Source organism: Ceratina calcarata, unplaced genomic scaffold, assembly GCF_001652005.2.
Source record: "Ceratina calcarata isolate Rehan_Ccalc_2016 unplaced genomic scaffold, ASM165200v1 scaffold48.2, whole genome shotgun sequence".
Lineage (NCBI taxonomy): Eukaryota > Metazoa > Arthropoda > Insecta > Hymenoptera > Apidae > Ceratina > Ceratina calcarata.
In genome coordinates, this window is record NW_017172225.1 from 2,097,084 (window position 1) to 2,117,759 (window position 20,676).

At 40.6% G+C, this 20,676-nt stretch overlaps 5 protein-coding genes and 1 non-coding gene across 7 annotated transcripts in view; 2 read left to right on the forward strand and 4 right to left on the reverse strand.

Moving 5' to 3' along the window:
• Positions 1-14,214, reverse strand: part of GluClalpha (glycine receptor alpha 1) — a 30,964-nt gene extending 16,750 nt beyond the window's left edge. The window contains 4 exon segments of the mRNA XM_026815834.1: positions 198-271; positions 11,119-11,231; positions 11,413-11,477; positions 14,041-14,214. Coding sequence (XP_026671635.1) covers positions 198-271; positions 11,119-11,231; positions 11,413-11,468 — 243 coding nt within the window. The 5' untranslated portion in view covers positions 11,469-11,477; positions 14,041-14,214.
• A 483-nt stretch (positions 14,215-14,697) lies between these two features.
• LOC108627654 (uncharacterized) lies at positions 14,698-16,669 on the reverse strand. The gene is made up of 5 exons (XM_018028990.2): positions 16,483-16,669; positions 15,805-16,328; positions 15,426-15,719; positions 15,231-15,335; positions 14,698-15,153 (listed from the first exon to the last, which is right to left on the reverse strand). Exons 1-5 carry the CDS (start codon positions 16,562-16,564, stop codon positions 15,022-15,024), a joined length of 1,137 nt encoding a protein of 378 aa, XP_017884479.1. The 5' UTR covers positions 16,565-16,669; the 3' UTR covers positions 14,698-15,021.
• A 103-nt stretch (positions 16,670-16,772) lies between these two features.
• LOC108627909 (uncharacterized) lies at positions 16,773-19,286 on the forward strand. Of its 2 annotated transcripts, XM_026815832.1 has the most exons (6): positions 16,773-17,016; positions 18,097-18,233; positions 18,311-18,509; positions 18,571-18,700; positions 18,765-18,992; positions 19,053-19,286. In XM_026815832.1, the coding sequence occupies exons 2-6, from the start codon at positions 18,115-18,117 to the stop codon at positions 19,202-19,204; spliced, it is 828 nt and encodes a 275-aa protein (XP_026671633.1). In that variant the 5' UTR covers positions 16,773-17,016; positions 18,097-18,114; the 3' UTR covers positions 19,205-19,286. The 2 variants fall into 2 exon arrangements, with proteins under 2 accessions (XP_026671633.1, XP_017884991.1); XM_018029502.2 differs by lacking the exon at positions 16,773-17,016 and having other exon boundaries at positions 18,069-18,233.
• Positions 17,088-17,918, reverse strand: LOC108627911 (protein POLR1D). The gene is made up of 2 exons (XM_018029504.2): positions 17,600-17,918; positions 17,088-17,540 (listed from the first exon to the last, which is right to left on the reverse strand). Exons 1-2 carry the CDS (start codon positions 17,620-17,622, stop codon positions 17,333-17,335), a joined length of 231 nt encoding a protein of 76 aa, XP_017884993.1. The 5' UTR covers positions 17,623-17,918; the 3' UTR covers positions 17,088-17,332.
• Positions 19,287-19,437: 151 nt separating the features above from the next.
• On the forward strand, positions 19,438-19,531 carry TRNAI-UAU (transfer RNA isoleucine (anticodon UAU)). The gene is made up of 2 exons: positions 19,438-19,475; positions 19,496-19,531. It is a non-coding gene; the product is annotated as a tRNA-Ile (tRNA).
• Positions 19,523-20,656, reverse strand: mRpS16 (mitochondrial ribosomal protein S16). Its single transcript, XM_018029503.2, has 2 exons — positions 20,145-20,656; positions 19,523-20,009 (listed from the first exon to the last, which is right to left on the reverse strand). The coding sequence occupies exons 1-2, from the start codon at positions 20,265-20,267 to the stop codon at positions 19,722-19,724; spliced, it is 411 nt and encodes a 136-aa protein (XP_017884992.1). The 5' UTR covers positions 20,268-20,656; the 3' UTR covers positions 19,523-19,721.
• Positions 20,657-20,676: the final 20 nt, after the last annotated feature.

Here is a 20,676-nt window from a genome sequence, read left to right on the forward strand (position 1 = left end):
TCTCGTTACATACGTGTATATATATATATATATATACATACGACACGTAATACAAATACAGAGTACAGACAAGTGCAAGTTTTGCGGCATCACATCACACGTGACGTTGAATGGATGACAATGTGTGGATATACAGATTTGGTATATATATATATAGGCCTTTTGTTTGAGATGATTGACTTGGATAATGCACTCACCATTTTACAATCATTTATTTTGCTGATAGAGCGGAGAAAGATGTTGACGATCACGTTTGTCGGGCCATCTAATACTTTGACCGGAACAGAACAAAACAAATCGATTAATTAAAAATCAGTTAGTTACTCGTGCTCCCCGAGATTTGCAATTCTTTTTTACTTTTTGACAGTCTGTGTCCGTTCGCAATTTTCTTTTTCGCTTTTGCCGAGGTTTCGCGCTTAGAAAACGTGAGCTTGCGGGATGTTCAGCGGTCGGGAGGAATCGTCTTTCGGAAAAGAATCCGCTCGCGTTGAAAATCGGGTTTAAACACGGATCATCTCTCCGCGATGCTCTGCTAATATGCTCGAACGTCTGTCCTCCTCCTCCTCCTCCTCCTCCTCTGGAAGTAAATCGTGCGGCAGGACAGACGGATGACTGTATGAAATGACGTGGATGCACGATTTGTACGCGCGGGTAATGTTCCGCGATGAAAATGTTGAAACGACGTGGATTGAATTGCAAAGTGCATTGAGAGCGATCGGATATTTTATGCGACGATCCCGAGCCATTTTATGGCAACCGAGTCACGCAACGAATACTAAACCACTATTTTTTCTTCTCTTTTTACAAACGCTTCATGTTTTCCTAAACTTTTTTTCTTCTCCGTTAGTTTTGACTGACACGAGTGACAGTCGGATTCCTGTCAGTCGTATGAAACCTAAGGGAAAACTCATTGCATCCAGTCAGAGAGTGATTGATGACCATTTGTAATGAAAAAATTTTTTAAGAAATCTGTACTAAGGAAGAAAATTTGGGAAACGTAGTAGAATGTGTTAATCAATTGAATTGTCACAGATTCTGTATTATTTCTCAAATTAGAGTTACAATGGCAACTATCAATAGAGAAAAACGGTGTCACCTTATCTGTTAACTAATAGAAATTATTCTTTTCTGCTTCGCGAAACCTGTCTTCCAGTCAGTGGCTAATTGAACACATACATACATACATACCTTGCCTTAAAAGGGATAAATAAATTCAAGTCGAATTAAACGAAAAGATTTCGTAACGACGTAGAACTAAATCTCAGAACAGGAACTCGTGAAACGTGAGATGAGAATGATTAGTTTTCAAGCTTCCAGGCGGTGACAGCGAACGATCTTTTGCCTCTGTTACATATTGGAGTGGAATCGTTTAGAGATCGCACTTTGCCCCAAACCAACAAGTTTACTAAAAAACGTAACTATAAAAAACGTAGAACGGAAAAGCAGAACATCTTCGAGCCGATGTATAAAATATTAGTTTGTAGTTTTTAATAGTTGAAAATGTAATGAAAATTCAAGGTAAGTATTCTGGTTTAAAATTATCCAAGTCGAGGTTTGCTCGAACCTTTCGTTCGTGACTGCGGCTCGTTTACGGCGACGCGAGATCATTGTCGCGACTTTCTCATAATCGCGACCATCGTTACTGTACTTTTCATTTATGCAGACGTCATCTCGCAGAAGTCGAGGTTCGTCGACTATGATCGTTATTCCAAGTTTGTACCAATTATTAGGACTGATGAAAATGAATTTGATTGGTTTTAAACGATTGAAAATTGTACGCACACCTGTACAACATGCTGTGCATGCCCCGTCGTCGTTTAATCCCTTACTGCACCACGTTTCTTTTTTCATTTCGTTCACCAAGCTCGAACTCGGATCGCGTTTCGACAATTGCTCCAGTAATCGACCAAGACATGCAATCCTTGCTGCTACGATGAAATTATTTAGTGGCAGTTTGAGTAGTTTTGCATTCAACATTTAATAAATTCGTCGAAAAGAGTGCAGAGAGAGAAATATATAAGATAAATGTCGTTTGCTCTACGATTCTATGACATTGACGAAGACGAAAGGTAACTACGAGTTGGTGAAATAGAATAAAAAAAGGTCCAACTGCGATTAGAAAGTGGTGATAAAAAAATAAATGTGGAAGGAACGCAAAATAAATAAACTAATTGTATTCTACAGAGACTTGATCGATGCATGCGTGAAATAAACGGACTCACCATTTGACACACGGTTTTCCGCAGTTTGAAGGAAAAAGTGTTCGGCTCTACTGCTATAGCACGCAGAAGACGAAATTCAGAGCAAAAACTATCAAGTATCTGTCGAAATAATTACAGTTATTGTAAAGAAAGTAAAAAGCATCGTCCAATCTAATAATTATAATCATTGGTGGTAGCTGCAAGTTGAGAAATGAAAATAGCGACGTAAGCCAGCTCGTAGATACTTGGTCACATGTCAGTAAAAATGCCTGCCTGCCTGAATGGATGTACTGAGATAATCCTCGTTCGAACCCCATTTTTTCATTTAACACCGTCGAGGGTAAAACGTTTCCCTTCGAGAGATCAACGAATTGTTGCAAATCGAAGACGAGAAATAGGCTTTTCTGTTACAAACAGATTTGAGAATAGAAGAAGCAGAGGTAACGTGCCATCAATTACGTCGTTTCATCGGCTCTGATAAAAATAACTGCACCCATACGTGCGTGTAACAATTGAAAAGTCGTAGACTCCCGCGAGACTCGCATGCTATAATGCTCGATCCGAACGATTATGCAATAAGGGATTAAAAGAGTCAAGTTTCAGCGACCGTTACTGTATACATATAATATATATATATATAATGATCATGTGTCGGTGTGTGGGTGTGATAACAAACGATGGCAAGTAGTACGAGTAAAAAACGCAGAAAGATTCCAACAAGAAAGAAATTCCAACAGAGTAGTGTTCATATCGCACCGCCAATCTTGTGCTTGACACGTGGCAAAAGATATATACATATTTAAAAAAAGAACGTCAAGTTCCATTAAATCCATGAAATCATCTACTACACAATAGCGTGAGCGACAGTATGTGGTGTAATTAATTAATTGCACGCAGCACGACGCACAAGTTTTAATACACAAGAGTAATAGCGATATCTGATGAGCCTTGTACTGCTTCGAATTTATCTTGGTTCCCATCAAGTCGTGCTGTTGGCAAAAGTCAAGTTTCTCTTGGGCATACAAAACATATGCTTGCTTAATACATATAACATACGAGATACAGTATATATATATATATATATAGAGTGGCATTAAAAAAGTTTATGATAGTGGGCCTTAAATACGCAACACGAGAGAGCTTGGTACAAAAGGGAGAAACAACACAAAGAGGTGAAAAGAAAACGTGTAACGTGTATACATATATGTGTTTGCTTTCCCTCTCTTTTGCTCGTCAACCAGTGAGATAATGATTAATAATATATTCGTTAAACAGACACAGTATTTGCGGTTCAGCGGTGAGACAGAATATGCGTGTATACGTAGTACATCGATGAACGTGTATGCGTGAAACGTATAAATTCATTGTGATTCGTCGCGCGTGTCTAGCTACTGTTTTCTGGCTGACTACTGAACTCGAATTCCGGCAAGCTAATGGACGACTAATTAGCATTCGGAATGCTCTCACTCTCTTCAGAGAGAATTGTCGTTTGAAACTGTGGTAAGATCGGTGTCAGACCATACTATGGTATTAAGTGCTGAAAGGGTCTCTCGAAAATTTGTCTACGCTCTCGGTGATGAACTATGCTCGCAGAAAGAACTTTTCTCAGGCTATTCGTTACCGTTATCAAGATCAAGAGGCGGAGAACACGTGAAACACGGAGCAAACTTTTCTCTTTTCGTTTATCTCTGTTTTTCCCGGTTTTCTTCTTCGGGTAGGTACGTGTACAGAACGGTCCGTGAAAAGGAAACATTTAACATAAATTCGTTCTCAGAAGTTCGGTCAAGTCTACTTGTAGTCGGAAATCGTGCGAATGTTTTGGAAAACGGCGGACAATTAATCAGATCCATGGTACACCCTGGATGTTCTATCTAAACGGAGATCATTGCTCTATGTTAATATATATATATAACGTGTACATATCGATCCCTCTGTATTCGTCATACATACAGAACATGTAATACGTACAATCACGAAAACACTTAATATATATATAGTAGTAAATATGTGTAGGCGTGTGTTTGTGATTTTTCGGGGCATTTGATTTAGTTTTTTTTTTAACTTACCATAGTAACGTCATCTATTTTTGAGATACTTCGAACAAATATGTTGACGCGGACAACCGCGGGCCCATCTAACATAGCAAACAGAATAAATAAAATTAATCAGTCGTTGAGTAATATGAAACGCATCGGGGGTGTAATCAAAAAGAACTAAACGCTTCTCGTGTTTTACGGTCTTGTTTTTTTTTTTTTTTTCGTTAATCAGTGAGAGCTAGTTTCTCAGACGCTATTCATTCCTGCAAATGAATTCTAGTTTCCTCCGCGTCCGTTCGAGTTGGACGCTAAAATGGGATCGCAGAAATGCGTACGGTACACAATAGCGGTGATTCATCGTCTGTTCTTTGGACGTCTTAGCTGGAAATCATAAAATAGAAAGGCCGGTCGACGAGAAACAAGGTAATATCCGAGCGCAAAGAAAAAGATTGAAAATAAATATAAAGTCCGGTTCTGGTTGCTGGTGGAGCAGCCACGCCGCTCCGCTGGGGCTCCGGCGCAAGAAGAAAATGGAAAATTCATGAACTGAGAATTATAGGAACTGAATTGATCAAAGATAGATATTTTCTCGAGTCTGTCGATCTGGACTTAGAGTGCCGGTATATATCGCCCTCGATACTTTTATTAGAAATCTCTGTGTACGCAGCATCGGGTCGAAACAAATATAACGTGACGTAGAATCGTGAGAGCAGAAAGGATAAATAACGAGTACGATGTGTTGACACACGTAATTATGATTCTATCGGAAAATAGAAGCTCTCTTTCTGATTATTACATTTTCTTCGAACGAGAACTTGGTCGTGGGCGGAGGTACGATAAATGAAACTGATCATAAAGCGAACTAACGATCACACAAATTTACCAAAGCGTCATGAAACAAGGGATGAACAAAATGACGCGAGAAGAGAAAAGAATTCGAAAAGTCGTTACGTATCGCGATTCTTATTCGTGAAACAACTGAAACGGGATAATTATAAATGTCGTATATATTGAACAAGCATACGTGTAATATGTTCTCTGTCCATCCGTTTAATCAATTTAATAACGCTTCTCGTGTGGGATTTACGCGAAGCAATTTCATATCCGCGAATTACTTTGCGTAATCAAGTATCGAATCAAGGTTGATTAAATGCGATCACAATTTCCAGTGTCTTATCAAGTCTGCACGGTTTCACGAGACATCGAGCAAATCGTGTAATCACAGTGGTGACATGTATGCTTCCGCACCGATGTGACCAGTGTATATACTTTATATTCTATTAACGTTTTCAACAATTTATCTGTTAATTAATTGCTGATCGAACGGGCCAAGCGTATCGTCCTGAGCCATACAGAGTGTTTGCGTAACATTCCGCCCTACATGAACCAGGACAAGACGTCGGACGCGTTGCTCTTTACTTTTGTCGTTCTCACTGTCGAGCGTGCGCTATTCTTTCGCGGGATCGCATGAACGGCTTTTCGATTACGAGAAAGCAAATGCAAATTGAATTTATCAAAGCGGAACTATTAAACGGGACTCGAATCGGCCTCGGATCAATCTCCCTTTTTTCGTTCAACTCTCGAGCAGACTCGTTTTTCTGAAAGTTCCAGTTCACGAAGCTCGTGCTCGGCACCGTGGAAATTTAAAACAGGTTTTTTCGACGAGCCGAGCCGTTCAATTACATCGATCAGCTAACTTTGCAAGAAACTTGACTTCCACTGTCGCAGAAGAATCATTAATCATTAAAAAATGTTATTCATCTTCCGGTGAAGATGTGACCGTTCAAATTGCTACTCTTTTTATACTCTTCAAACGGATCTTTCACTTGTCTTTATACGATTTATCACTGTAATTCCTCGATGGTTGATCATCTCCTGCGGAGGGAAAGCATGCAAAAATTCCCAACGCGACTTTGCATCGTCGCCCATGAAACTACGTGAAACGACTTGACCCCTGACGTGTACCCTGACCACCTATGAACGACGCCGAGACTAGAACGAGGAACGCGCTGGTGAAGCACGAGACGATTCGACCCTCGGTACTCACATCGTCTGACACCTTGAAAAGGTAGAACAAGTAAACAGACGTTAACGAATTTCTCTGTTTAAGAGCGCAGTTAATCAACGTAGTAGCGGATAATGTCACTGAGACGTCAAGCACTAGGTGAGGTAACTAGCGTTTGCAGAAACGGGGAATGAAATATCTGAGGGTGACTTAGGCACGTTTGAAAGGTGTACGTGACCAACGGTTTATATCGTTTTCGTTTGACACGCCTTCGCTCATTCCCTTTTCACTACTCTTTTCGTGTCCCTCCCCTCGTTCCCAAATTTCGCTTCCATTTCTCTCCCACAGTTCTCTTCTCGGCCCCCTCTGCTTCGACTCCCCGATTTGTGCTTCCTATGTGGCGTTATACAAACGTGTATGTACATACGTGGAACATGGAAGCTAATAGAATGCCGCATGCCTGTAATATCTATGCTAGAGATGCTAATTTGGTTCGTGTGATGTAATTGGTAATATAATTCTAAATTAAGGAAAGTCATGTATATATATATATGTATATATATATATCTTGGTTGGGTGTGACAGAGAGGGGGCGGCTGGGGGTGGTTTGGGGTGAGTCCGGGAGGATTAACAAAGTATAGAAACGAGTTCGATGGGTACAGACAGACTTTTAATTAGAATCTACAAACGGGTTCTATGTGATGAGCATTGCGAGACAGTGTTCCCAGATCGAAGGATTCATTTTACGGAAACGATCCACAGATTTCTCAACCGCACTACCGTTCCACCGAGAAAAAGATTTGACATCTCGATTTCCACTATTGACTTTATTCAGGGACGCGTCTTCTATTGTGAACCGTCGACCGACATGATCCACTCCGTTCATCGTTCCATTCGATGATCGGTATTGCAACGAAGCTCGGACAAAATCTGTACAGGAGATCCCGAACGGAATTGATTAAAACGTTTTCATAAAAATTCCCGTTGAATCTGGTATCACTGGCAAAGTAGAAGACGGATAGGTGGTTGATATAACAATAAAGTATGTGTGGTAAACGGAGAAGGGACAAGATGCTAGCTTGCTGCTATTGCTGTTGTTGCCGTTCTCGTTGGTGCTGAGGCCTTGTCTCAACAAAAATTCTCTCCTCCTCTCTTCGGCCCTTTCCTTTCTCTCTGATCAAATCGATTTGTTACCGAGGCTCTAAAACCTACGTTTGCGCCTACTTTTTATTATTGCAAGCAACAGAAAAAGAAGGAAACAGTACCCGCCAAGAGAGAAATGGCATTGCACCGCGCATTGTAAAGATTTTTGGATTGGTTTAATTTATACTTACCATCTTGATGTCACTAATTGTCGTAATGCTTCGCACAAACAGGTTTACCCGGACAATGGCCGGCCCATCTAAGGGCAAAAACAATAGAGCTCCCTTTTAGTCAATAACATTTTTTTCGGGTCTTACAATACTCTACTGGAATAGTTTTTATTTTAGTTTCATTTTCACAAAAATTCGTTCGCTTCCCTGATTAGCTGTTCCGTTTCGTCTCCTATGGGTCGACGAGTAGGCCGTATATTACGGATAAATCTCAGATAATCGGGGGAAAAGACGGGGTAGATCGTTCGCTGCGTATAGTTTTTTATTTACTCTTTATTCGATCGGGAATTTTATTGAAAATTCTCTGGTGTACGCGCGCACAAAGGTTTTCAACGGGCTGGTCGTCTGTTTCAGTCATCGGGAATAACTGATGTGCTCTTGTTAGAAAAAAAAGGTACACGGCAGTAGGTTCACCACAGTAACGGAACCACAGAGAAACGGAATGTCTAAAGGCCAAGTGCTGTGACGGGGTCTGTCGAACCGAGGTATACATCACACAGAGACCGAAAGAGATTTGGTAATTAGGTTCTCGGGACACAGATTTTTTAAATACGGGATGCGGGATAGGCTCGGTACTACTCAATTCAGAAAGTACTTGCAAACACCGAACGCATCAAAGTCAATCACAAATATTTAATGCAATAAGAGGAGAATATCGTTCAACAAAGTGGCTGACCGATTGATCAGTCGATCTCTGATCCCACACGACCATAGAGACATTACAAATAGAGCAGGCAAGTCGGTGGAAAAAGAAAGATGAGTGCTTCCATAGTGGACGAGCAGGCGTTCTTCGTGTTTGCCTAACGCCGCGTAATTAAAAGGATGTTGCGAGCAAAGATAAAGAGGGGCGACTCATTTTTTTTCTCTTTCTACCGACGGGATGTTTCCCAGGCTTCACCTACTCCGTCTATGCACCTCGTGATAGACAATTGTTTTCTGTTTGAAAGTCGGTTACTCTTCTGGTTCCATATTCGTTCGTTGAGAAACCGAAAATACGGCGGGAAAAATGTTGGCGTGACACCTGACAGAGCTGACACACAGAGGCTGGTCCTCCTTTCTTTTCGCGTGACTTGTTTTGGACGGGGTTACGATCGCGTAACAATGGTTAATAAGCGAGCGTCCGTGTCCGCGGGCAGAGACGACGTACAGAAACGAACCTTTGCCTGTTTTCTAATTAGAAACGTCGGTGTCTGTGGTGATAAATTGGTGTGGCCCCGAAAAACTGCTCTGTAAATATGCTGTCTGACGGCGAGAAAGAAAGGGCAACGGGGGCGTGGGTATACGTAGCAGATGATGTCTGGAAAATGGTGGAAGAGAAAAAAGCCCTCGTGACAACACGAACCTCGGGGCGGTACGGAAAGTCGAGTGTAATTATCGACGATATACTATACTTTCTCTGACCTATCGAACAAAAGGAATTCGTGGTCCAATTTTCCGTGAGCCGTTCAATGCCATTGTTTAATATTCCGCACCATGTTTCGCGCGGGACAAACGGTTCCATCCGCGCGGTTCTCACCGATGAATCTTTTATAAGAAAAAAATAGAAGAGAATTGCGACGCAACAGCTTCCAATTCGTTAACGGACCTATCTTGACCCGATAATATTGGAATTCCTATAAATAAACGAAAACACCGCGCGCTAGATAAAAATTTCAATAGCCAATAACCAAGTTTAATGAGTCTATCGACACTTGATTACTAATTAAAACCGCGCGGGAGCCGTGGATGGGAACGAGTAACGAAAGTAGAAAATAAATCCGCGACGGACTGATCGTTTTTCGGATACCATTATGTCTGTACCCCTTTATAAAGTAGATAGGTAGTACGAACGGAGGGACGTTTCGTTTGTGTCACTACCCACTCTTTCGCGTTGCGAAGCAAGGGAAAAGAAGGAAATAGCATGGTCCCTTTTTCTCTCGGCAAGGTAGCATCATTCCCTCCCCTCTGCTCCTTCACCTCATCACCATACGCCCATTTTTCCTCGTACCTCTAATGCAGAATTTCGTATACACTACCTTGCGACAAATAGTTGTTTGATAGTTTGCGATTGTTCTTTGATCTCGTTCCGTCAGAGAAGTGCAAGCTACGTCGAACGCGTCGTGCCACGACTGCCATATCGCTCGCAACAGGAGGAGCGAAACTAATTGCGTTTCACGTTCTCGTTTAAATACGTGCACATTTAACGATCAAGCCTTCGAAATATCTCAGAAAGCTCGACCCTTTTCGTTCCGAGTCATCGGTAGGATTTCAGACTCTGTCGCTTGTGCCGATCTCGAAGCGAACAACGATTGGAAATTATACGTTTCCCCACCGCGTGTATATAGACACGAGTATGTACTTGTAAAATAGAGCGAACGGTCTCGTGATTACGGCAAACGTGATTTGACGAGGCGGTAACGCGACGCGGAAAGCGGATCGCGTGCCAGATCTCTCGTCGTTGACCGTTGGTATCGGTTCCAACAAAAGTCGTGTCGTGGGCGCATTTTGTTTCCCGATCCGCTGCTAGAACTCTCGGCACGGCTGCAATTCGTCGGCAGCCTGCCAACAGGACGCAACCTCGAACACGACGACGACGTCTACCTTGTTACCCGTTCGCGACGCTTACGCCGCTCGTTTCTCGTGCTTCGTCGGGTGTAAAGCCTGTAATGACCCCCATAAATACGGCGCTTCCCGATCCCGAACCACTCTTCCTGATTCCCTTCTATTTCACTGGTAACTACGACTACTTGTAAAAAGTGAGTGCAAGTCGTCAAGAGACTATGCGAGAATCCACTTCCGTCAATATGTATGGATCTCTGATCATCGTTATATGTATTTACTGTCGTCAGAATAGCTCCAAGTGCCTCGCAGTGCAGCTAACTCTAAGAGTCTCGCTTGTCGTTTATTCTATTCAGGGAGAGAAGAACAAGTTAAACTTCGATCTAAGGAGAGAAACCAAGATCAGATTGTATGACTTTAGATTCGATTTTAGAGCAGATACACGTGTATGTATGCGACTGTCTTTGAGGTGTGGCGTGGTAACAGATGTTTCAGAGAGCGACAAGATTCGCCGTAGTCAATCTGTGAAACTAGACAGTAAGTCGAGTACTCGAACTGTTGACTCGTTGAACCAAGTTAGATACGTTAATCATCCCAGCGAATACGTTTCAAACACTTGTTCTAACTTTTCAAATCTTCGAGCCACGATGATCGCGGCGACCGAAAACGCTTTTCGTCCTGTCAACCGGTAGAATCAAACCGGCAATTATATCCATTCGGGAGAATTTCAATCCGATTTTGTGCAGAGTGTAAAGAAACTCGTATAATTGTTTTGTCGGCACGGCGCGACGACGATTCGCCGTCGTTTCGTATCGGAGGTTTATCGAGCTAAGCTCGAGGCTCGATTGTCTCCGTAATAAGTACCCGACAATTTCTTACGACAATATTTGCATAATCGGTCGATTTCGGTAAAGGGAGACTGGAAAGAGTAATGGACGTAAAATAAGAATAATCCGTATATTCACCTGTTCTGTTTTCTCCGCTGGGCCGGATACGCGCGTCGTACCCTCCTGGGTGCCCTAAAATCTGATCCAACACCTGCTTCTCCTTCTCCCGATAGTTGACCGCTTCCTGCCAACTGCAATCAAAGATGAAAAGAACGTTTTAAATTGTGTCCGAGTAAATCGTTTTGAATGACAAGCGGTCATTCATTCTTGTGAGTCAAGAATTCGATTCGTACTGCTCGAAAATTTGATCACAACTCCATCGAACGTTTAATCTGTTTCTCAAGTATCTCGCTTTCAAATGTGAGAACGTACCTTGGATGTATTAAGATTGTTAGTAACGCCAACAACTTCAACACTCCAGGCCACATTGCGGCAGCCTGTAACACAGAATTGAATGGACCGGTTAATAATGAACGTAATGCAGGCGGTACACTCTGGTCGAGGGAAACTTGCGTCGCTCGCCTCGCCTTGTCTCGCCTCGTCAACGCTCGACTCGAATCAAGTCAATTGCGCGAGGTACAGAACCCGAGTAATTTATCTGATTTGAAGTACGACCAACGGCGTCTGTTTGTGACACGTGTTACGGTGCGAACGTGATGAACAAACGTTAGATATTTCTATAAACCGACGATCGTTTAAATAAGTCTCATGGGAAAGAATTCCAAAGCATTGTGACGAGTCACGTTGGGAATTTTTTTACGTTTCTTATACCTCGCTGTTGATAGAAATATTTACATAAGTTCTGCAATGGTTTATTAATTGGTCGTTCTTCGGGTGAGAGATGGTACAAAGAAACGAAACGCGCGCTGTTCGATATTCGCACGAATTCGACGTTGTCTGGCGATGCGCAGACCTATTCTACTCAGCGAGCGTCTGACCGCACGCTGACCTACTCTACTGAAAAGTGTGAGTGACCATACATTAAAGCACCCTGGCTTTTTTTCACGGCAGCCCCTCTCCATTGTCCCATATTGTTTTGCTCGCCTCCCTGGCCCTCGCCTCGTGTTTTTTCGCTGCTAAACCACGCGTGAAATCGCGTTTTAATTATTTATCATCGGAACGAGGCTCGTCGAAGGGGAAGCGACGTACGCGTTCCGGCAACGTGAATCATTTTAATCTATTGTTCGGCCTCAGAGTCGCGAGTCGAAATTGCGAACGAAGCCTGTTAACGGGGAACGGATATATTTAGAAACGATCGCGCAACTCGACAGAGGCAAGACATTTTCAAATGCGTTAATTAAACGTTGCCGTTTTGAACTTTGATCTTATTACTGCCGTAAATACCAACCGTAATACGCTTAACAATTAAATCGTTAATTGATACTTACCTCGACCGGAAATTTCAATTCCTCTAAAAGTGCAACGAACGCGGTCTTTGAAAATGGTTCGTTCCGTGCTAGCGCTTCTTCTCCGTTAATTAAAACCAATGTTTGATTGTCCACGAGAAAAAAAAATTCCAACTCTTCCGAATAAGCAGTTTGGTCCGCGCGTTCTGCGATCCCTTCGATAATATCCCGAGGCCTAATTAACGTCGTAATTAGTTTTCGTTATAAATATTAAAAGTAGCGAAGCAGTTGAGTGGCGGCTCTTGATTAAATAATAATAAAAAAACCGTGAGAAGGCGGAAACGGCGGGAAGAGGGATTGGCCACTTGTAATTAAAATATCGTTCGGAAAATTCGTCGAATTAACGAATTCGATGCAATCTCGAATATTGTCTCACGTTGTTACGTACTTCGATTCCTCGAGGAGAGTAAATGGAACGCTCGATTGAATAATGCGATGTATCGCGCGTTCCATTTAATTACGCAAATCGCGGGACAAGTTGAAAGCGACAACAGGATACGCGAAAGGCAAATGATTGCTGCGAACGGTACGGCGTACGAATTAGGTCAGCATCGGTGTACATCTATATACATATGTATACGTATATACGTATATGTATATATCAGAATGTAGATATATACAAGTATGTATACGATAGAGACAGAGAGTATAGATATATACACGCGAAACGTGTTTGTATTTCTGTTTCTCGAGAGCGCTTAAGGAAGAGGGTGAATAAATTTCTTTATCAAACAAATCCTCGATGGGTACCCGGACGTGTTTTTAAGTAATTGCTTCCCCTCCGCGGCTAAACACCTCCATCTGCCGTTAATTTTAATCAAGTAAAATACGCTCGACTTCTTATCCGGCTCCTCATCCTCCTGTTCCTCCGGGCTGCACAGCGATAAAAAGGAATAACTAAGTAAAATTCCGTCCCCACCTATCGCGCAATCTTCTATTTTCAAATCACGACCGCGTAATGGTGTAATTTTTTGCTATCAATCAGCGCGTCATCTCCGGGTAGAGACCCGAGCGAGATAGCTGACGGTAACGACCGCCGCGGTCGTTAGCGTTCCGCGGTAAAAAAATTAGCGAGCTCCTGCGTATTTTAACGATATTGAAACGGGATGACCAATTGTCGTCGTGAATTCAAAGAATCCACGTCTGTGTTATGTACACAGATCCCCCCGCGAGCTCTATCTCATTTCGCTGGTCTATCTGCCACTGTCCATATTTCCATTTTCCTACTGGCAGCCCTTCCGTTGATCTATACTACTAGCCCGATTGCCCGAGACTCCGCTCGCCGATTTTACTATCGATTACGTTTCGTTCCGAGGCTCGCTGCCCTCCGTGAGCAGGACCTCCGGAAATTAGAGTCCTGTCCCGTTTACAGCTGCGATCTACGTTATCGAAATCGCAATAACAACCGGGTAACGATCAGGATAGTTGTTGCGCACGGAGTACGGCGGAATCGTGTTTCGAACGTTTGACCGTGGGTGGTGGCCCTCGATCATCGTCCGCACGCAACACCATCCGAACATTGTCGTTACCCGGTGTTAATCCGACGCGAAAGCGGCTTACGGCGGCTCGAAGAAACGCGGTAAATGCGGCTCACCTGGAGAAGCTGATTATCCTAGGCAATAAGGGTTCCGTGGTGCGGTGTTACTGGCATAGCGCTCTCCGGTTCGACACTGGAACTGTACTCGACTCGTCAAGTGTCCTACCTCGGAAGGTTCGTCTCCTGGACTGCCACCGTTCAGAAACCTACATACACTCACACCTACTACCTGATTGCTGGCACGCTATTGATCCTGGCCCAGACACCCGCCGACCCACGCAGACGCTTAGCGTTGCCGCGTCGCTTTAGCAACATGACGTCATTCGAATTTTCCCCGGACTCTTTGCCCCGTGCACCCCGTATATATACGTTCACCCCGCTATGCATCGTCGTCCTTTTCTTCCTTCTCCTTCGGTACAGTTGCCACCGCAAGCGCAACTAATTCTCGCTTAACCGTGTCCCACCTATCGACTTCGAGCTTCTGCTGCTTGCAAAGGTGCTCGCAAATATCGCGATTCTCGACGTCTGTCACCGCGTCGATCGACATATCGTATTGTCCTAATCAGGATTCCAAGTTCTTCTCTCGTCCTTTTTCTTCTCGCGGAATTTGTACCAATACAGTTTTGAAAAACTGCCTTCCTTCGATTACACGAATCAATAATCGATTTTTGAGGTCTAGAGGATCGCAACGGGTGGAAATGAAAAAGACGTTCATTCAAAGTACATGTATGTATTTTCTGTCTAGAATATTTAAACAATGTTGAGGAATAATGAAACCTTCCATTGCTTAAAAACATCAGGAGCGATGAAATAAATCAGTATACATATAAAGAAAACACATTCGACTGTGTATACTCTCCTTTAAAGCTCTTATTTCGTGTCTTTAATACAATTACTATTACGTACAAAGTAAACGATTCGCTCACGAACAATAATACAATACGACTATAGTACCGATCGGAAGTACAAGTTTTTGTAATATTTTAATATTAACAAAAACGATGGTAATTCGTTAACGAGTCTGTAGAAAAAAATGCATTAAAAGTAATTCTTCAACCCAGCCGCAGCCTGTTTCGGCTGATTGTTCGAAGAGGCAAACTTCATTCTATTCCTGCCCAATGTCTGCTTAGGGATGGACATAGGTCTGAGCAAGAACTCCTCCAAGGTACACTAGAAATTATTAAATAGAGTCGTTTGTTAAATACGAAGCTAGGCATGATCACTGATTCGTTTCCTCTGATACTCACGTGCATCTCAAGGAGATCACCTTTCTTCAAATCATCTATCAAGTGAAGAATTTCCTCACGTTCTGGTACAGTCTCTGACTTGAGTTTTTCCTCCAGTTCGTATATCTACGATGCACAAAGAAAATCTTAATTACTCATTCGCTCCGAATACTTTTGTGATGTATAATGAGTAAGTTCAGTATCATTAGTAAGTACCACGTCGGCGAAGAATTTCTGTTGCCGAACGGAAGTGTCGGACTCTACGGCACATTTCAAAAGTGGGATTATTTGCACATATTTCTGCAAACTCATATATGTCAACATTTTCAAGCATCTAATGCTTATTGCTGTTTCTCTATCGGTTACAGACAAAATTTCCGCTGCCACTTCAGACGCATTATTTTTTAGTGCTAATAACGCCACTAAGCTAGAACTTCTCAGCGAAGGTTTCACAGTATCGTACTGGTCTTTCCACTGTTTCAATGCATAATCCAATGCCTCCGGAGTGTTCTAATAGAAACGAGATTGTCAAAACACTAATTAACTTGTAAATGTATATGAACTTATTCCATGAAATTGATAAGAGAATCGTTACCTCTTTCACACATCCAGCATACATCAGAACAGAGTTGTTTCCAATAAAGTCCATACCTTTGTTGAGCAATATTTTATCATACACGTCCCTCATTTCTTTGAACATATTGTGTTTATACAAGAGGCACATTAAAATACGGAAAGACGTGCGATAGTCAAAGTGCTCAGAAAGCTCATTATTTTCAAACATAGCCAGAGCTCTCTGCGGTTGGTCCAAATAGTAAAACATCCTCATTACCACTGGCCCAAACGCATACACAGTGATTTTCCTCTCTTCCTTTGTCCTAACGTATTTCTCTAACATTTTACTCAACAGCTTCATATCTTCGTCGTTTTCATGTACTAAGTGCAGCATGGCTTTTAAATCTTCCGTATATATAACTCCATCCTCTTTCTCGCAGATCTCCTTCATTTTCGAGCGGAACGTGTCTTCGATCGTCATGAACTGATTACGAAATATGTATCTCGCATTTTCGTACAATGGTACACCCAGGTCTTGCTCCGAGTAGAGAGAGCGGACCCCAACTAAAACATCGAGAAACGAACACGTTAATCAAAATTAATCTTCGTATGATTCGAAGGCTTATATTTGTGTCCGTTCAGTCACGTTACAATGGTATTCAAATGTATTACGCGGAATTCGATTTACACAGTACAACTCCAGGTTAAGATTACATACCATTTATAAAATTAGACTTGGAAAGTATATTATTTGACAGGTTGAGATTGAGTCTGCAAAGTCTCCTTACGTTGATTGCCATTATTGTACGATATGGTCGATCTCTGTTACGTTTTACTTAAATTATTTCTTTGCGATCGAGAAAGCGTATAACCCACTGTACTCGGAACCGTTCCCCACACGCATGTAGAATAGGAGAGATTCTCATAGCCGGAAGCGGTAACGAAAACCACGTGGTTTCCAATTATATTCTACGACTCAGATAAATGAAACAATTAAATTTCGGTGAACGCATTTTTATCGCTGCTGAGTATGTTATAATTTAATTATTAAATTGTTTTATTTTTTTTTACTTAATCCGCCACGACATGAATATCCTTACGCTTTGCGAGAGTACTTTTCGATTACACAATATATACACTTTAAAATATACGAGACTAGCACTTGGGACTGGGACAGTTCTTTTCATTCGAAAATAGCATAACTTCGGTTGCCTAATTATTGATCTAATATGTGTCATCAAAATATATTCAAGTAATTTTTATTCATTAATATGCTTCTACGGATGAAAAGGGGGCATCGCTGTGGAAAATAACACTAAATCCTTTTTGCATTAATTACAATTTTTAGTATATTTCAATAGTTGCAGACTCGTAATTAAACTCTTATCATTTTACATTACATCTCCTAATAAAATTCATATACAGAGGATGATTTCATCCGTAACATACAAATAAAACATAAATAATACTATGTAATAATCACGTTATTATAGTTACAGAAGCATTAAGGAATATGATACATATTGCAAAACAAATACATATAAGCTTTCGTTTCACACAACGCTTAATTATTTTAATGCATCTTTGGCTTTATGCAACTGTCTTTCGTTCCTTCTCTTCAACTGGTATTTGTTCGATAGAACCACATTGCGCAATGTCGAGTGAAGGAATCTTTTGTTAACAGATTCCTTTGGTTTTATCCATCCACTGGGGCCCATTATCTCTGCCCTCTTAGCTCCAAGCTTTGCCTCTTCCAATAAAGCTTCCACTGCAAGTCTAGAATGAATATTCATCACTTTGTATGAAATACACGAACGAAAAAATTAATTACTTACCTGTTCAACGTTTCGTCGTCCATTTCGTGGATATATTTAAGTGGCACTCTTTTCAGTGCTTCTATGCCTTAGATCTTCAAATATCTGTGATATCCTTAATAACTCCACATTATTGTTCGTTGAGAATGATCATGTATCTGACTTTTAATTGTAGAATAAATTTATTATTTTTGTAATTTCTACGAGATGTATAAAATGAATCGTCACTGTGCTAGGAGTTAATGTAAAACTCAAAAATTACAAGCGATTTATTCGTACAAGAAATACGAATGTGTATGAAGCTTTTAGGTTAGCCTCTTCGTGTCATAAGTATGAGTTAAATACAAACTAACGGTTTACCGTCAGTGACGAATGCAAACATCTGCGATATATTTACGTTCTTTCGCGCGCGATAATAGAAATAGTTTTGCAGAGTTTTATTAAACTTGTATCTGTCGAAGAATAAGTAAATCGTTGATTCGAAGAGTTAAATATACAAACGTCGTTCTAATAATTAGAAATATTTTCAATTTACGATGGAGGATCAAGAATTGAAGGAATTAAAAGAGCTGAAAACACAACTCGTTGAAAAAGCATCAAAATTACTCACAAAGTTGAAAGATCAAGAAGAGAACCAGAAAGTTATAAAAATCAAGTAATATCATATACTTGCATCTGCTACTTGTAATCTTACGCTTTATTAATACTGTCATTTGCCATTTCTCATTGTAGGGAATCAAATGTTACAAAGAGTGTGAAGGAGAAGTTACCAGAAGAATATAATAAATTATCTGTTTGCTCGAAGGAAGTCTCTGGGATAGCATTCAAAAATATTGATAGGAAGTGGATACACGATAATATTTACAAGTACACAACTTCATTGATATCAGAGAGTTTGAACGTGGACGTAGAGTTAATAGTAAAACTGGAGGTATAGGAAACAAAGTATTTTATTCGAAGGGAAACTATTCATATTAGTTACCTTATTCCAGTGTGATGATAAATCAGAGGTGTGTGATTTAGCTTGTAACTTCAAAGATCTTCACCAGTGCTACATGTTTGAAGTTGATTCATGGTATAAATTCGTTATTAGAAAGAAAAATTTCTCACTCCTCACATCAGGTAACTGTATAATGCTTTTCATATAATAACAGCATGATTCTAATCAGACATCTGTGTTTCTCAGGAATATTTCAATACAATGAACGAAACCTCGTCAGGAGAAGATTGTTAAATAAGTTAAAAGATACAAATTATATAAGCTACGAAGAATGTTTAGATAAGCACGGTGGTATTTTAATACACGTGCATTCGCCGAGAAGCATTGCACGTGAATACTTGACTTGCCAATGGGTAATAGCGTTTACAAAACGGTGTTGGCAGTTAGAAAATCATTTTAATATAGATGTCACAGGTAATAAATCTAAGCATGATAGAGTGTGCGAAACAGTTCATATCTCTAAATTGTCTTCAGAGACGGAGTTCGCAGAGAGGAACAATGTTTTGTTGGCAAACTTTGTTCGGAAGAACACAACAAAAGAGGAACTTACAGATTCATGGAGTAAGCTTTGTTTTGCTATCGACTTGTATGAAAGTGAGGAACAAGTCAATACTGGATCATCTTAAATCATTTCCCTGAAAAGCTTGACTTAATTTCATAATTATTATTTGTATACTCGAGAAATATAACGAATACTTTTGATACATTTATCGCGTCATCGTCATAAACCTTTCTCAAAAGTTCTTAATCCCATGTATAAAGACTATTATAATTACACATTAAACTGTAATTATTTGATTTTAATAATGTATTTGTCTGTTTCCTATATATATATGAATAAGAAATTGCACAGTACAACTCCCCAGTGGCGCAATCGGTTAGCGCACGGTACTTATAAGACAGTAAATCTGTGAGCAATGCCGGGGTTGTGAGTTCGAGCCTCACCTGGGGAAATTTTTTTTTTATTTACATTTTTCATATTCAATACTTTCCGAATATAATACAAACGATCCTACTTCATTTTTGTATCAATATAACATCGAACCAATTGTTTTTCTATTTTCAGTAACAATTTTATTCGAGTGTAGAAGCGTTATCGATTACAAACTAAGGACAGAACAAAAATAAAATAGCTGAAGCTTGTTAGCCAGCAGCTTCTGCTTTTGTGTCACTTTCAGGCTCTGTAGTTTTACTTGCTTCGTCTTGTGCCCTTCGGTTTCTCCATGCAGTCATGTATGTCTGTGGGTGAATTGGAAAAAAGCCAGCGAGCCCTAGTAGATTAGCAACTGGTTTAGATATCGCTGGTTTTTGTCCCAACCAATATTGTAGGCGTTCTAAATTCAACGAAATTAATTTTTCATTGTACTTATTGGGCAAAGGATCATAAGTGCCCAATTGTTCTATAGGAGGTTTATGCTGGTTAAGTTTCAGCTGAAACGAAATCATAATTTCATGAATAAATACATAGTGATTACACAAACGAATAATTATCTACACAGCGATATTTAATTGTCAGAGATTCCGTACGATTCTGATCGTAATTAAATAGTATTTGAAGGAACTTACGTCCATGACAACGATGTGATAGAATGGTCGGTTTGCACATCCATAACGAGCAAATCGTATTGATTTACGAAAGGCACTGATCTGACCAGTTCCCGATGACGGATGTAACGGTAACCGTGGCATTTCTTCGTTAATATGTTTCTCTTTTGCAAGTCAGAGTCACAGGTGCAGCAACGCGAGATTGTTTATCACACGAGGTTAATGTCGAAACCACATCAGAGCACATTTAGGAATAGTTAGACTGGGAATTATTTATCTTTATTCTGTATTCGATTAACAATCTCGGAGATCACTGTCGGAGAATGTAGAACGTACTGCTCCTATTTAAATTAATATTGTTTAATGGATTTTAGTCAAAACGTCGTTTCGTTTAATTATAGAACAGTTCGGTACTATTACGAGAGTAGATTACATTTTTCTATATGAACATCCATGTATTACATTCTACGTATATTTATGTTAGATATCTCTCGATGAATATCCAACAACATTTATCATTATAATTTTCATTGAAGAAAATTGAAATTATTAA

What these genes read in the sequence shown, in the direction of transcription:
- LOC108627911 (XM_018029504.2), bottom strand. Translation starts at nt 17,622, where the DNA reads ATGGACGACGAAACGTTGAACAG. An exon ending in GACGACGAAACGTTGAACAG is followed by an intron (nt 17,541 to 17,599) that starts GTAAGTAATTAA and finishes TATTCATTCTAG; the next exon opens with ACTTGCAGTGGAAGCTTTAT.
- LOC108627654 (XM_018028990.2), bottom strand. Translation starts at nt 16,564, where the DNA reads ATGGCAATCAACGTAAGGAGACTTTGCAGACTCAATCTCAACCTGTCA. An exon ending in ATGCTGGATGTGTGAAAGAG is followed by an intron (nt 15,720 to 15,804) that starts GTAACGATTCTC and finishes CGTTTCTATTAG; the next exon opens with AACACTCCGGAGGCATTGGA. An exon ending in GTGATCTCCTTGAGATGCAC is followed by an intron (nt 15,154 to 15,230) that starts GTGAGTATCAGA and finishes AATAATTTCTAG; the next exon opens with TGTACCTTGGAGGAGTTCTT.
- mRpS16 (XM_018029503.2), bottom strand. Translation starts at nt 20,267, where the DNA reads ATGCCACGGTTACCGTTACATCCGTCATCGGGAACTGGTCAGATCAGT. An exon ending in ATCACATCGTTGTCATGGAC is followed by an intron (nt 20,010 to 20,144) that starts GTAAGTTCCTTC and finishes ATTTCGTTTCAG; the next exon opens with CTGAAACTTAACCAGCATAA.
- LOC108627909 (XM_026815832.1), top strand. Translation starts at nt 18,115, where the DNA reads ATGGAGGATCAAGAATTGAAGGAATTAAAAGAGCTGAAAACACAACTC. An exon ending in AGTTAATAGTAAAACTGGAG is followed by an intron (nt 18,510 to 18,570) that starts GTATAGGAAACA and finishes ACCTTATTCCAG; the next exon opens with TGTGATGATAAATCAGAGGT. An exon ending in TTTTAATATAGATGTCACAG is followed by an intron (nt 18,993 to 19,052) that starts GTAATAAATCTA and finishes AATTGTCTTCAG; the next exon opens with AGACGGAGTTCGCAGAGAGG.